Source organism: Microcaecilia unicolor, chromosome 10 (genome assembly GCF_901765095.1).
Source record: "Microcaecilia unicolor chromosome 10, aMicUni1.1, whole genome shotgun sequence".
Taxonomy (NCBI): domain Eukaryota; kingdom Metazoa; phylum Chordata; class Amphibia; order Gymnophiona; family Siphonopidae; genus Microcaecilia; species Microcaecilia unicolor.
Window position 1 is genome coordinate 137,059,041 of NC_044040.1, and position 16,812 is coordinate 137,075,852.

General features: G+C 43.3%; 1 protein-coding gene across 6 annotated transcripts in view; it reads right to left on the reverse strand.

Moving 5' to 3' along the window:
• ANO7 (anoctamin 7) overlaps window positions 1-16,812 on the reverse strand; it is a 413,838-nt gene that overhangs the window by 306,189 nt on the left and 90,837 nt on the right. For 5 of the 6 annotated variants that reach the window (XM_030215797.1, XM_030215795.1, XM_030215793.1 and 2 more), the window contains one exon: window positions 11,557-11,729. The exons of the other annotated variant lie outside the window; for it this stretch is intronic. In XM_030215797.1, coding sequence (XP_030071657.1) covers window positions 11,557-11,729 — 173 coding nt within the window. The remainder of the gene's footprint in view (window positions 1-11,556; window positions 11,730-16,812) is intronic. 6 annotated transcript variants of the gene reach the window in all.

The window sequence follows — 16,812 nt, forward strand, 5'->3', positions numbered from 1 at the left end:
ATCTACTTTCCTCCCCTCCCCTACATCCATGTCCAGCATTTCTCCTCTCTCCCTTCCTCTCCATCCATGTGCATCTCCTTCCTTTGTCTTTCCTTCCCTCCATTCCTGCCCAACATTTCTCCTCTCTCCCCTGCCCTCCCCTCCATGTCCAGCAATTTCTCCTCTCTCCCTGGGCCCTGCTCTCCCCATCCATGTCCATCCTTGTCCATCGATGCTCCTCTCTCCCCTTCCCTCCTCCATCCATCCATATCCAGCAATTGTCCTCTCTCCCCTGCCCTCCCCTCCATGTCCAGCAATTTCTCCTTTCTCCCTGGGCCTTGCCCTCCCATCCATGTCCATCGATGCTCCTCTCTCCTCTTCCCTCCTCCATCCATCCATATCCAGCAATTCTCCTCCCTCCCCTCCATGTCCAGCAATTAATCCTCTCTCCCTGGGCCCTGCCCTCCCATCCATGTCCATCGATCAATGCTCCTCTCTCCCCATCCCTCCCGCTCCCATGTCCACCTGCCCAGCCTGCCCTCTTCTCTGGTTCAAATTTACCTCCGTTTCAGCAGCTGCACAGCGTCAGTGAAAGCGTTGTCTGACGTCTGTCCACCAGCCTTCCCTTTACTCGTTCGTTCCCTCAGTGCCCCGCCTTCTTCTGACGTCATTTCCTCGAGAGCGGGTCATTGAGAGGGAATGAATGAGCGAAGGGAAGGCTGGTGGAGAGACGTCGGGCAGCACTTTCACTGACGCTGCGCAGCTGCTGTGACGTCAGAGCGAGGTAAATTTAAATACCAGAGCGCCGGGATGGAGCAGAGGAGGCTGACTGAGGCGCGCCGCATGGGGCCCCCTTAAGCGCGAGGCCCTATGCAGCCACCTCGGTCATCTCGGCCTAAGACCGGCCCTGCCTCTAGACAATTAAATATTCATATAGGCAGAAAACCTTAATGAAAAACACTGTCATATGTATACATGCATGTTTAAGACGTGATAAAATCGGTATACCTGGTTCAATCCGCACATAAGTGCATGCATATACAAAACAAGTGGTAGTGATACATATTTTCATCAGTGTCTAAAATATCATCTGCATACAGTAGTGATAATCAAGTATCATAATATGTGGTATAAAAGGAATCAGTCCAGTTTGAAGTACATATGGAGGGGCATAATGGAACAGAAACGCCTATCTCCATGGGCGTTAATCTCCGAGAACGGGTCCGTGAAGGGGCGGACCGAACCGTATTATCGATAAAAAATAGACGCCCATGTTTTATTCACCAATGTGTGAGCTGGGCGTTTTTGCTTTTCAGCGATAGTGGAAAAGGAAAGTGCCCAGCTCAAAAACGAATAAATCCAAGGCATTTGTTCGTGGGAGGGGCCAGGATTCGTAGTGCACTGGTCCCCCTCACATGCCAGGACACCAACCGGGCACCCTAGGGGGCACTTTTACAAAAACAAAAAAACAGGTAAAAGAGCTCCCAGGTGCATAGCACCCTTCCATTGTGTGTTGAGCCCCCCAAATCCCCCTCAAAACCCACTGCCCACAAGTCTACACCATTACTATAGCCCTAAGGGGTGAAGAGGGGCACCTACATGTGGGTACAGTGGGTTTGGGGGGGTTGGACGACTAATAAGCATTAAGCAGCACAATTGTAAGGTAGGGGGGATGGGCCTGGGTCCACCTGCCTGACGTCCACTGCACCCCCTAACAACTGCTCCAGGGACCTGCATACTGCTGCCTGGGAGGAGGGTATGACATTTGAGGGTGAAAATAAAAAGTTGTGAAACATCATTTTTTTTGTGGTGGGAGGGGGTTAGTGACCACTGGGGGAGTCAGGGGAGGTCATCCCCGATTCCCTCTGGGGGTAATCTGGTCATTTAGGGCACTTTTTGGGGCCTTATTCGTGAAAAAACAGGGTCCAGGAAAAGTGCCCTAAATTCTAGCTACAAACGCATCCATTATCGGCGAAGGGCGCCCATCTCTGTTCGGGTGATAACCACGCCCCAGTTCCGCCTTCGACACGCCCCCGTCCACTTTGTCCGCATCCGCGACGGAGTGCAGTTGAAAGCGTCCCAAATTCGGCTTTTGATTATACCGCGTTATTCGTTTTTGTGAGATAAACGCCCATCTCCCGATTTAGGTCGGAACTTGGGCGTTTTTCTCGTTCGATTATAAGCTGGATGGTATACACACTAGCAATACAAAATGTTGAAATGTGAAGGAAACCTATCTTGTGCAGACTATGCCATAAAAGAGAAGGTGAAAAAAAGGAAAAAGGAATCCACCCGTCTTACCCAAAATTACAATACTCTTAAAAAAACACAGAAAAAGGAAACACTGTGAAAGCAGTTCCTTAGTAATCTGTCCTACTGATAAGAAAAGAAAAGAAAAACCAAGGAGGCAGCTGTTCAATGAGTATATAAAAATAGGTTAGGCAAGAGCACATTTATTAATAAATATGAAATAAAAGGTCATTGTAACATCAGGGGATTATGTATAATACAAAATCAACCAGAAATAATGTTATGGAGTAAACTGTATATCGCTCAACTGATTAAAAAGATTGATAAGCAAGGCTCAAACTCTGAAAGGCCAGGTCTACTATATTATATAGTAGAAAACCATCAAAGTAAGCCTCATAGTATGATAGCTCATTAGTAAAAGAAACAAAAAAAGGGAAGGAGGGGGTATCTATAATCTACTGTGACATAGGAGCAAAAATGAAACCATAATTTGAAACTATAGAGGTGAGTCAGAGCAGACCTCCATAATATAGCATTTCATTGGTAAAAACTTAAAGTACCTATAATCTACTGCTAGATAGGAGCAGACAAAAACCCCATAATTTACAGCTATACGAGTGAGTTAAGATACCTCGATAAAATGATTTAGACATATGCCTAAAGCGTCAGGACAGTGCACTCCATTTAAGTGCACATCGGATAAGCCCATGCTCTGTTTAACTGTATGCCGTACTTCAGTCCTGTTTTTGGCGCCATCAAATTCTATGGGGACAAACTTCGGTTTAGCGCACCACTGATAAGTGCAAGATTCGCTTATATACATGGTTTAAGACTGCTTCTCTGCAGGAAAAACTCCGCATAAGCACACGCACAGAATATGACAAATCTCGTTGGTTAACTGCCACAGGCAGAATAAGCGAAAGAATGTTGTTTGAGTATACACTGGAGTCGTCATCGTCGTGCAACTGTAAGACTTAACACTGGCTGAATGAATAGAAGTTCTTAAAAAATTAGAAAACAAACAAAGTCAAGCATCTATTGCTAAAGAATAAGGTGCCAATCCAGTCAAATTTCACGTACCTTGAAGCAGAAAGATCAGCTTCTGGAAGACTGACAAAACAATACAAATCCACACAGTTAATGAAAACGGGTGGGAAAAGCTGAGGCGGTAGAAGATGTTCTTCTTCGGTGGTTTTCTCAAGTCAGGAGCAGACAGTTTCCTGTCAGTGGTCCACTGCTTATGGAGAAAGCTAATCAGCTAGCTGAAAGTCTTTGACTAACTGAATTCAAAGCCACTGTTGGATGGTTGGAAAGATGGAAGGAGAGGAACAAAATAAAATTCAAGAAACAGCATGGTGAAAAACAAGACACTGGTGACTTTGGTGCTGAAAATTGGGTTGTTTCAGTTCTTCCTACCATCTTGAACAAGTTTGCAACTTGTGACATTTTCAATGCTGACGAAAACGGTCTCTATTGGCAAGCGATTCCTGATGGAACACTTGCATTCAAACAAGCTGAAACTACAGGAAGTAAAACGTCGAAGGACCGACTGACGATCCTCCTTTGCTGTAATATGGATGGGAGTGAGAAATTGGAATCACTCGTCATTGGAAAGAGCAAACAGCCCCGTTGGTTCAAGAATTTTAAGCGACTTCCTGTGTCATACAAGGCTAACGCAAATTCATGGATGGCTGGGGAAATTTGGAAGCAGTGGCTAAAGAAGTTAGACACTAGAATGTGGGCACAAAAGCGTTAGATTTTGTTGCTTTGTGATAATTGTGCTGCACACAATGATGATGTCAGGCTGTCTAACATCAAGGTGGTCTTCCTGCCACCAAACACTACCTCTCTGATCCAACCTATAGATCAGGGCATAATAGCCAATTTCAAACAACATTATCGGGCTCTTATGCTACGTCATCTGATGAGCGTTATGAATGACCAGACTGGCAAGGATAAACGTGCTGTTGAACTGGCTCGTAATCTATCACTGTTGGATTCCCTACATATGCAGAAAGAAGCCTGGAATTGTGTCACATAGGCAACCATTGTGAACTGCTACAAGCGGGCAAGCTTTGTTAATGATGTGGAGAGGAACAAAACAGATGCAGCTGTTGCAAACGCGTCAGATGAACAGGCTATTGACATCCCAGCCTGTGTTACTGAAGAGGAGTTTCATCACTACTTAGCTGTTGGTTACGATCTGCAAACAGCTGATGACAGCACTGATGCTACACGCAGGCAATGGCTGATGATGAAACAGATGATGAAATGAGCAGCAAGGCATATGCTGACGAAATTCAACAACCTCCTGTTGGTTTGAAAAACTGCCAAATGAAAAAGTGTACATGCACAATCGATTGCCTTTAACCCAAGCTGAAACAATACAGACTGACCCAGTACGTGAGTAATGTAATAGCCCCATGTGTGCGCATAACCATAGAAAAACAAACTAATGCGATTTTAAGGAAGTACTGAATGATATAGAGTCTACCAAGATATATACAGGTGGATTCATTATAATGGCACCATATTTATTTATTTAATTTGTACCCCACATTTTCCCACCTATTTGCAGGCTCAATGTGGCTTACATAGTACCGTAAAGGCATTTGCCAATTCGGTTGATAACATATACAAGGTTATATTGTGGTCAATGAGGTAGGTATGAGTCAAGCATCATGAGGGTCGACGGGAATGAGGATTGTAATTGTCCAGTACGATCATTTGATATGCTGTGTTCCTGGGTGTGGGGGTTTACGTTGGGTTGGTGGGATAGGTCTTTTTGAAGAGGTTGGTTTTTAGTGATTTCCTGAAGTTTAGGTGGTCGTGAATTGTTTTCACAGCTTTTGGGAGTCCATTCCATAGTTGTGCGCTTATGTAAGAGAAGCAGGATGCGTAAGTTGTTTTGTATTTAAGTCCTTTGAAATTTGGGTAATGTAGGTTTAGGTATGATCGTGATGATCCGATTCTGTTTCTGGTTGGTAGATCAATGAGGTCTGTCATGTATCCTGGGACTACGCCATAGATAATTTTGTGGACCAAAGTGCAGATTTTGAAGGTGATCCATTCTTTGATTGGGAGCCAGTGCAGCTTTTCTCGAAGGGGTTTAGCACTTTCGAATCAAGTTTTACCGTACATCAGTCTGGCTGCTGTGTTTTGGGCGGTCTGGAGTTTTTTATGAGTTCTTCTTTACATCCCACATAGATTCCGTTGCAGTAATCTGCATGGCTTAGGACCATTGATTGTATTAGGTTTTATTCGTTTGAGTTTCGACATTGAATAAAAGATTTTCTTTATTACGGTGTTTACTTGGCTCTCGAGATTAAGGTTGCGTTCGATTGTGACGCAGAGTAGTTTTAGGCTGTCTGAGGTAGGAAGGGTGTCCTGGGGTGTTAATGGTTGCGGGCTTACATAAGTACATAAGTAATGCCACACTGGGAAAAGACCAAGGGTCCATCAAGCCCAGCATCCTGTCCACGACAGCGGCCAATCCAGGCCAAGGGCACCTGGCAAGCTTCCCAAACGTACAAACATTCTATACATGTTATTCCCGGAATTGTGGATTTTTCCCCAAGTCCATTTAGTAGCGGTTTATGGACTTGTCCTTTAGGAAACCGTCTAACCCCTTTTTAAACTCTGACAAGCTAACCGCCTTCACCACGTTCTCCGGCAACGAATTCCAGAGTTTAATTACACATTGGGTGAAGAAAATTTTTCTCTGATTTGTTTTAAATTTACTACACTGTAGTTTCATCGCATGCCCCCTAGTCCTAGTATTTTTGGAAAGCGTGAACAGATGCTTCACATCCACCTGTTCCACTCCACTCATTATTTTATATACCTCTATCATGTCTCCCCTCAGCCGTCTCTTCTCCAAGCTGAAAAGCCCTAGCCTCCTTAGTCTTTCTTCATAGGGAAGTCGTCCCATCCCCGTTATCATTTTAGTCACCCTTCGCTGCACCTTTTCCAATTCCACTATATCTTTCTTGAGATGCGGCAACCAGAATTGAACACAATACTCAAGGTGCGGTCGCACCATGGAGCGATATAATGGCATTATAACATCCTCACACCTGTTTTGCATAACTTTCCTAATAATACCCAACATTCTATTCGCTTTCCAAGCCGCAGCAGCACACTGAGCAGAAGGTTTCAGTGTATTATCGACGACGACACCCAGATCCCTTTCTTGGTCCGTAACACCTAACGTGGAACCTTGCATGACGTAGCTATAATTCGGGTTCTTTTTTCCCACATGCATCACCTTGCACTTGCTCACATTAAACGTCATCTGCCATTTAGCTGCCCAGTCTCGTAAGGTCCTTCTGTAATTTTTCACAATCCTGTCGCGAGTTAACGACTTTGAATAACTTTGTGTCATCAGCAAATTTAATTACCTCGCTAGTTACTCCCATCTCTAAATCATTTATAAATATATTAAAAAGCAGTGGTCCTAGCACAGACTCCTAAGGAACCCCACTAACTACCCTTCTCCATTGTGAATACTGCCCATTTAACCCCACTCTCTGTTTCCTATCCTTCAACCAGTTTTTAATCCACAATAGGACTTTTCCTCCTATCCCATGACCCTCCAATTTCCTCTGTAGCCTTTCATGAGGTACCTTGTCAAACGCCTTTTGAAAATCCAGATACACAATATCAACCGGCTCCCCTTTGTCCACATGTTTGTTTACTCCTTCAAAGAATTAAATTAAATTGGTCAGGCAAGATTTCCCCACACAAAAGCCGTGCTGACTCTGTCTCAGTAATCCATGTCCTCGGATTTTTTTTTTTTATGTTACATTTTTCCCACTCATGGCAGGCTCAATGTGGCAGGCAATGGAGGGTTAAGTGACTTGCCCAGAGTCACAAGGAGCTGCCTGTGCTGAGAATTGAACTCAGTTCCTCAGGACCAAAGTCCACCACCCTAACCACTAGGCCACTCCTCCACTCCGTAATTTTGTTTTTAATAATAACCTCTACCATTTTCCCTGGCACCGTCAGACTCACCGGTCTTTAATTTCCCGGATCTCCCCTGGAACCTTTTTTAAAAATGGGCGTTACATTGGCTTGTACTTGTTATGTTGAGATGAGAGGATGAGGCAGTGTGTTTTTTCACTATTCAGGTTCAATTGGAATGTGTTCACCCAAGAGTTCATGATGTTCAGGCCATCCTTGATTTCGTTGATTATTTCTGTCAAAGCATGTCTGAAGGGATTGTAAGATCTGCATAGATGAACGGGTTGAGGCCACGGTTGGATAAGGACTTTGCCAGTGGGATCATCATTATGTTGAAGAGTATTGGTGATAATGGTGATCCTTGAGGCACTCCGCAGACTGCTTTCCACGGTGTTGATATGTTAGAATTTGATTTTACTTGGTATGTTCTAGTGGTTAGAAAGCCTTTATTCCAGTTAAGTACATTTCCAACAATCCCGAAATGGCCAAGGAGTCTTAGTAGTATATTGTGGTTAACCATGTCGTATTGGAGGAGAAGTATGCTATTACCTGTGGCTATTTCCTGCTTGAATTTAGCCAGGAGAGTGACTAGGACAGTTTCAGTGCTATGGTGGGAGCAGTGCCGTAGCGAGGGCAGCTGACACCCGGGGCGGGTCGCTGCTGCGCACCCCCCCCCCCCCTCGGGTGCAGAACTGCACACCCTCCCCACTCCGGAGAGCACCCCCCGGAGCGCGTACTTACAAGGGAAAGCGACGAGGAAAGCGGCGAGGGATGGGCGGGAGGCCGCTGGGGGGGGGGGGGTGTCGGCTCTGCTGGTTCCCTGCGCTCTGTGCCCCGGAACAGAAAGTAACCTGTTCCGGGGCAGAAAGAGCAGGGAACCAGCGGAGCCGACACCCCCCCCCCCCCAGCGGCATGCACCCGGGGCGGACCGCCTCACCGCCCTCCCCCTTCCTACGCCACTGGGTGGGAGCAGATTGTGAGTCGTGTAATATTGAGAACTTGTCCATGTATTCCATAAGCTGTTTTGTCACGAAGCTCTCCATCAAGTTTACTACTAGAGGGATGGATGCAACTGGGCAGTAGTTGGTGAGATCGTTTGTATTTTTCTTAGTGTCTTTAGGTATTGGAGTAAGAAGGATATTACCATATTCCTCGGGGAAGAAACCTTGTTGTAGCATGAAATTTATGTGGGATATGAGGTCTTCTATGAAGCGGCCGGGGGCAGATTTAAGTAAATGACTGGGACATATGTCCAGTTTGCAATGGGTATTGGCGGACCTATGAGTCGCTTATGTAACTGATTCAGAGGTGAGTAGATTAAATGTTGAACAGATACAGTCAGCTGGGTATCTCTCTGGGATTATGTCCAGGTTGTCAAAAAATATTTTGGTGTCAGTGTTGTGGTGAGGAAGAGTACTGCATAGTTTTGCTATTTTTCGTTAAAGTAGGTAGCCAATTTGTCTGCGAGTGGGGTGTCTGTGTTGGTTGTGGTGACAGGGGTGGTGTCTAGTAGCTTATTTACGAGTTAAAATAGTTTCTTCAGATCTTTGTTTTCCGGTCCTAATTTAGTTTTGTAGTAGGACCTTTTGATTTGTCTTATTGCGTATTTGTATTTTCTGTGTATTTGTTTCCATGCATTGAGTGTATGTTCATCCTTTGATTTCTTTCCATGCTCGTTCAAGTTTCCAGGATTGTGTTTTAAGTTTTTTAAATTTGTCATTGAACCATGGTATCGAGTTTTGTCTTTTTGATATTCTTGTCGTTAAGGGTGCTATTTCGTTTAGTATGCTTCTGTATCTATCCTCCCAGTGATTGAGATAATGTACGGGGCCAGGCTGGGCACCGATGCGGTCTTGGTTGGGGTGATCGCGGTCAGTTCACTGCGGCGTCCCGGCTCGGACTGGCTGTCAAAGAGTTAGTTCTGCAGTGCCTCCCGCTCCACTTCCCAGCGTAATCGGCTGGGTTACAGCTGATCTCCAGTCATTTCCGTTCAAGGTCCCCGGAGCGAGCTGCTCCTTTGACCATCTAATATATATGTAATTGTATAAATCAAAATGACATGATGCGCTATATCTTAAGCAAACCAAACAACAATAATTATGCATTAAAATTGTGAATAAAGGAATCAGGCTAAGATAAAAATGCATAAACAAACAAAACACATAAAGATTCAAAATAATGTATTGTAATGCAATGAGTAGCCAGTGTTGATGCCCTCTGTCATACAGATACATCATTCAATAGATATGCATTAATAAACAAGGTTCCTGTAAAAACGTTCGTTATGTATTATGATAACTTTGTGTATATGTTTTTTTATTTGAGTTTACATATTTTTTTAATAGTGTTTTGTTACCAGACCCCTGAGCCAGGCATTGTTACACCAAAACACGGCCCATGTCGGGTCTTTCAAAATAAAGGACTCTAGCTCTTCTTAATCTTGAAAGCCCAATTGTGCTTCTTTTTTGGTTGTTAAATGCTAGAGATGCCCATATATTTCTATGGGTGTCTCAAGCATTTAGCACATTATAATTATTAACGGGCACTAAAAACGCTAGTGCACCTTTGTAAAGGACCCCCTTAATAAATAACGAGCCAATAAGCACCAATAATTGGGCACTAAATCAATTATTGGCATTAATTGGCAATTTGGATTTGCACACACGTCTTGCTAAGCACTATTCTATAAATATGTGCGCGCAAATCTTTTAGGATGCAACTGAAAAGGGGCATAGACATGGCAGAGGTATGGGTGGGTCAAGGGTATTCAATAAAGATGCATGCAGTATTATAGAATTCTAGAGATCCGCACCTAATTTCAGCTGGTGTAAATCCTTGCACCCAAAGTTAGGTATGGATCCTGGCACTTTGTGCTATTTTGTAAACAGTGTCCAACTTGGAGCACCATTTAAAGAATAGTGCTCAGTGCACTTTTTTTTTGTGCCCAATTTACTGAATCTAGTCCTACATGTATTGAAACTCCACCCTAGTTCCATGTAAACTACATACCTGGAAACATCTACAAGCAGCACACGAATAAGTACATGTGGAGGGGCATTTTTAATATGACATCTATGTCTGACTTTGGATATTTTGAGCTAAATGTCCCAAATCTGACTAGGAAATATGGCCATTCTTGAAGCAATAAAACGCCTATCTTTCTTTTTCAAAAATGGCCACATGCAAAATGTTTTCGTGCTCTGTGCATTTATCTTTTTGGTCCATTTTCGAAAAACAAAAAAAAAGTCCAAGTGAAAAACAGAGAAAATCAAGTCATTGGAATGTAGGAGGTGCCCGCATTCTTTTTTTTTTTTTTTTTTTGTTTCAATAGTAGACTGGTCACATAGATATCCCAAGAGAACAATGGGGCACCCTAGGGGGCACTTCAGTGGACTTCATATAAAAGCTCCAAAGTACACATCTCACCGTTACTCCCTTATATTGTATGCTAAGCCCTCCAAAATCCACCAAAAATCTACTGTACCCACTACAACAGCCCTTATGGCTGAAGGGGTCACCTATATGTGGGCACAGTAGGTTTTGGGGGAGTGTGGGAGGGCTCGCACTTTCCACCACAAGTGTAACAGGTAGAATGAGATATGGGCCTGGGCCTGGGCCCTCCTCTCTATAATGCACTTCACTGACCACTATACTACTCCAGGAACCTGCTTGCTGCTCTAATAGAACTGGCTATAACATCTGAAGCTGTCATAGAGGCTGGTAAGTAATATTTTTAATCACATCTTTGGGGGTGGGAGAGGATCAGTGACCACTGTGGGAGTATAGGGGAGATCATCCCTGATTCCCTCCAGTGGTCATCTGGTCATTTAGGGCACTTTTTTGTGCCTTATTCATTCTCAAAACAGGTCTAGACCAAAAAGTTGAAGTTTCAGCCCTAGACATTTTCATCTTGTTCCATTATGGCTGTAAAACATACAAGTGTTAGGAACACCCTAAACCCGGCCCTGAAACACTCCCAGCACGACCCCTTGTGATTTGGATGCATTGCAGATGAATTGCATAGATAACATCTGCAAAATAGGTTTCCAAAATACCAATTTGGATGGTTTGAGAAGAAATTAGTCCAAATGCTGCTTTATGACACTTTTTGGATGTTTCTCTCTTTTGAAAATGAGCCCCCATTGTCTTGTTTCTAAACATACTTATACATGCATATACCATAGATTAATTTTATAAAAGACCTTTTTTGCATGTAAAAACAGCATTTACAGGCAGAAAAACCTTTATAAAATTAACTTCTTAATTCCTTTCACAGTACAGGATATGGAGGCAGAACCAAGATCCAGCTTGCTCCTGAAAAAATGCAAGAGTGGTAGGAGTCGGTAGAATGAAAAGATGAATTACCTCCTCCATCTTCAGACCAGCTGAGACCAGATTTTGTAAGAACTTCTTCCTCCAGTTTTTGTAGGTCTCCTCCGTTTTCATCTCCAGATGGTCCCCACTCTCAGACCCTTTGTTTTCATCTTTTCCCTTCTTCTCCTCATCATTCAGTTTTGCTTCCCACACAAGGACAAAATCTACTCCAAAGAAAGTTATTGTATTGATCACAGACTACAGCATTCAAAATCATTCAGAACAAAGCATGGGTGAAGCAAGAGAACAACAACATTTTTGCAGTGAGAGGGAAATCTCTTCAGTTCATGTTAGTCATGATTTTAACGGCATACTGCAGTAGAAATAGAAGCACAGAGTCCATGGGCTACAAAATACTAGTTGATGAATGCTTTGCAAAAATGCATTAAGAAGACTACAAAAATTGGTGACACATGATAACTCAGAAAATATGTCCCCAGACTACTACTGGTCAGAATAGTTACCAGTGGTGCTATCAAACTCATAAAGCAAACAAATGAAATGCATTGTGCAGTAAAACAAAGGGTTGTTCTACCAGAATTCTTATGTTACAATCCTTTTGTCAACACCCTCTAATATTTTGTATGGGAGTGCACTACTGTAGTGTACACAATTTTGACAGTCTGGGAGAAGTATTGCCCCCTTCCCCAACTGTGTGCTTTTTTCTATATGGCATAGCTAGTTACTCAAGCTTTTTATTGGTCTCCTCATTTCTCTCATTCTTTTCATCTCACTTTGTTCCAGCTCTGTTTGCAGTTTCCATCTCTCTGATCATCTACATCATCATCACTTCTCATACTTCTGTCTTCAGCTACTGCTTATCTTCCCTCTGCATGCTATCTTCCTTTCTTTTACCTTTGCATCACTTTTTATTGTCTCGTGAGTCTCAACTCTTTGACCTCCGCTTATTTTTCCATCTTTACCTCATTCCTATAATACTTCCTTTTCCATCACTGAGCATTTGGATTTTTTTTCCCCAAAACATCCAAATTGCTATTTTCAAAACCCATTTTTAGATGGTTTTCTATGCAGTCCATCTGCAGTGCATCCAAATCACAAGGGGGTGAGTCGGGTGGCGGGGTGGGGGGAGCGTTAATGCAGGATTTTGGTGTTCCTAACACTTGGACATTTGTCTGCTACAATGGAACAAAACAAAAACGTCCAGGGCTAAAAGTTTTAATAATGACTAAACCACAGAAAAGTGCCCTAAATGACCAAATGACCACTGGAGGAATAAAGGAATAACACCCCCTTACTCTCCCAGTGGTCACTGACTAACTCACACCCCCCAAAGATGCAAATGAAACAGTACATACCAGCCTCTATGACAGCTTCAGATGTTATGGCCAGTCCTATTAGAACAGCAGACAGGTCCCTGGAGTAGCCTAGTGGTTGGTGCAGTGCACCGAGAAGGGGATCCAGGCCCACAATCCACCCTGTTACACTTGTGGTGTAAAGTGTCAGCCTCCGAAACCCCACAAAAATCTACTGTACCCACATATAGGTGACACCTGCAGCAATAAGGGCTATTGTAGAGATGTATAGTTGGGTACAGTAAGTGTGGATTTTAGAGGGCTCAAGAACAGAAGGAAAGTGGGAACTAAAACCACGGGTTCCAAAGAGTGCAGCACACAATGTCTTGAGTTAAAACAAGGTTTATTGAAAATCAAAAAAAACTTCAACACAACGTTGTGTTTTGGCCAGAGGGCTTGCATCAGGAGTCTGAAACAATATACATAAGTACATAAGCACCGCCATACTGGAAAAAGACCAAGGGTCCATCAAGCCCAGCATCCTGTCTCCGACAGTGGCCAATCCAGGCTTCAAGAACCCGGCAACCCTCCCCCCCCCCAAAAAAAAGAATAATGTTCAATGGACTTTTCCCTCAGTAATCTGTCCAAACCCCCTTTAAATTCCGTAAGGCCAGTTGCTGTCACTACATTCTCCGGCAACGAGTTCCAGAGTCTAATTGCACACTGAGTAAAGAAAAACTTTCTCCTATTTGTTTTAAATCTACCATATTCTAGCTTCATCTTGTGTCCCCTGGTTTTGTTGGTGTTTGAAAGTATAAACAAATGCTTCACATCTGTCCCTCTACTCCGCTCATTATCTTGTACACTTCTATCATTATCTTGTAGACTTCTATCATATCACCCCTCAGCCACCTTTTCTCCAAGCTGAAGAGCCCTAACTTTCTCAGCCTTTCCTCATAGGGAAGTCGTTCCATTCCCTTTATCATTTTCGTCGCCCTTCTCTGCACCTTTTCTAATTCCTTTATATCTTTTTTGAGATGCGGCGACCAGAATTGGACACAATACTCAAGGTGCGGTCACACAATGGAGCGATACAACAGCATTATAACATCCTCGTCTTTATTTTCCATCCATTTCCTAATAATACTCAACATTCTGTGCACTCTTAGCTGTGGCAGCACACCGGGCAGACGTTTTTAATGTCTTATCAACGATGACTCCCAGATCCCTTTCTAGGTCCATAACTCCTAACGCGAAACCTGGCATGACATAGCTGTAATTCGGGTTCCTCTTACCCATATGCATCACTTTGCACCAGGGCCGCCGAGAGACTGGGCCGGGCCCGGGACAAGGCTGCCCCTGGGCCGCCCCCCCCCCCCCTGAGGTCACTGCCGCTCCCCCCTTCACCCGCTCCACTCCGTCCTGTACCGGGCCGGGCCCCTGCACCATATATAGATCCTTCAAGAGGTAGTGTGTCACGATTTAGGCTCTACACATTTTCTGATGTTTTGGTGCCACCTCAGTAAGGCTAAAACATAATCTCTCCACTGCAAAACACTATACACAAACATGTAGCCCTTTGTGTATAAAGGGGGTCTTTTACTAAAGATTAGCTTGAGTTATCTGCAGCAGGGATAAAATGGGCCCTGCTGCAGATAACTCAAGCTAATCTTTAGTAAAATACTCCCAAAGGTTGTCCACCTCTGAGCTATAGACTTGAAACAGAAGAAGATGTCCTTAAGGGAGCTACCTCAATGCCCCTGAGCTACACGAAAATGCTTCGATTATGGGAGGGAAAATGGGAAAGGACATGGGAGATATTAGAGGCTGTGATGTCACCTTGGTGAAAGCTAGAAAGGATGTAGAAAAGAGAGATCCTGCAGAAGGATAAACAACAAGGAAGGGAGTGAAAACCATGCTTTCCGTATGTATGGATTTTTTTTTTAAATGCTTTTCAGCTTTGAGCATATTGGGAATGACCTCATCCTTATTGGATCAAAGTCATTTTCAATAGGGTAGATAACAGCCAAGTCAGGACTACTTTATGCATATTTTATGGATGTCTTCATGTCCCAGACAGATAGACAAAAGGATGGACTGGATCACTGCTTTAGCACGTTCTATCCTGTTTGGACAAATCTTAATATGGTCCCCTATCCTCTGTGTTAGGATGAACACTGGCAGTACCAAACGCAGAACATTTGTAAATCATCAGGAATATGGCACAACAGTACAGGAATAAAGGATGGCAATGTTATTGTAGAATTTTCTTTGGCTGCTTAAACAAATTTTCTATTCTTTAATGTGTGGGTCTTGTTGACAGTCCAATTACTTCAGATTTTTATTTATTTATTGCATTTGTATCCCACATTTTCCCACCTATTTGCAGGCTCAATGTGGCTTACATAGTTTTGTTATGACATTATCATTCCAGGATATCAGATACAATTAGTAATGTGCAGAGATTGAGTAAGGGAAGAAAGAAGGAAGTGATTAGGCGGGTGAGTATAGAAGGTGGACTTTCATGGCTGGGTGGGTTGGTAAAGTGGATTAGTGAAGCTATTGGTTCTCTTTGTAGGCCTTGTTGAAGAAATGTGTCTTCAGAGATTTGCGAAAGTTATTTATTTCAACAATTGATTTCAGGTCTGTAGGTAATGCATTCCATATCTGCGTGCTCGTGTAAGAGAAGGTGGTGGCATGCTTGTATTTTAGTTCTTTACAGCTGGGGAAGTGCAAATTGAGAAATCTGCGGGATGTTCTTGTGGCGTTTCTGGGAGGTAGGTCCATGAGGTTTAGCATGTAGATAGGGGCGTCTGCGTGAATGATTTTGTGTACAATCATGCAGATCCTTAAGTGGGAGCCAGTGAAGTTTCTCTCTTAGGGGTTTTGCACTTTCATATTTAGTTTTTCCAAATATGAGTCTGGCGGCGGTATTCTGGGCTGTTTGGAGTTTTTTGATAGTCTGTTCTTTGCAGCCAGCATACAGTGCATTGCAGTAGTCCAGATGGCTTATTACCATTGACTGTACCAAGGTACGGAAGATGTATCTTGGGAAGAAAGGTTTTACTCTTTTGAGTTTCCACATGGTGTGGAACATCTTTTTCGTCGTGTTCTTCACGTGGGTATCGAGAGTGAGGTTTCGATCAATAGTAACCCCAAGAATTTTCAAGTTTTGTGAGACAGGAAGAGAACAGTATGGTGTGATTATGGTGGAGAAGTTTTTTGTGTTATGTTGAGAGGTGAGTACAAGACATTGTGTTTTTTCTGCGTTAAGCTTTAGTTGGAATGCATCCGCCCAGGTGTGCATGATTTGGAGGCTTTGGTTGATCTCGTTGGTGATTTCATTTAAATCATGTTTGAACGGGATGTAGATTGTGACATCATCTGCATATATGTAGGGATTGAGGTTTTGATTAGCTAGAAGTTTGGCTAAAGGTACCATCATTAGGTTGAATAAGGTTGGTGAGAGGGGGGATCCTTGGGGAACTCCACATTCAGGTGTCCATGGGGGTGATCTGTCTGCGTGCGTTATTACTTGGTATGATCTTATGGTCAGGAATCCTTTGAACCATTTGAGAACTGTGCCTCCTACTCCGAAGTATTCTAGTATATGTAATAGTATTTTATGATTAACCATGTCAAAGGCACTGGACATGTCGAATTGTAGGAGGAGTATGTTGTCACCCGTTGCAATTGCTTGTTTGAATGAGTTCATTGCGGACACTAGAACAGTTTCAGTACTGTGATTTGACCGAAATCCTGATTGAGAATCATGCAGAATTGAGTATTTGTTTAGGTATTCAGTAAGTTGTTTCGTCACTACGCCTTCCATGAGTTTGGTTATGAGCGGAATGGATGCTACTGGGCGATAATTGGTTAGGTCCAATGTGCTTTTCTTGGCATCTTTTGGCAGCGGTGTAAGTAGGATGTTTCCTTTATCTGTGGGAAAGAGCCCATTTTGAAGCCTGTGGTTTATGTGGTTCGTGAGGTCTGT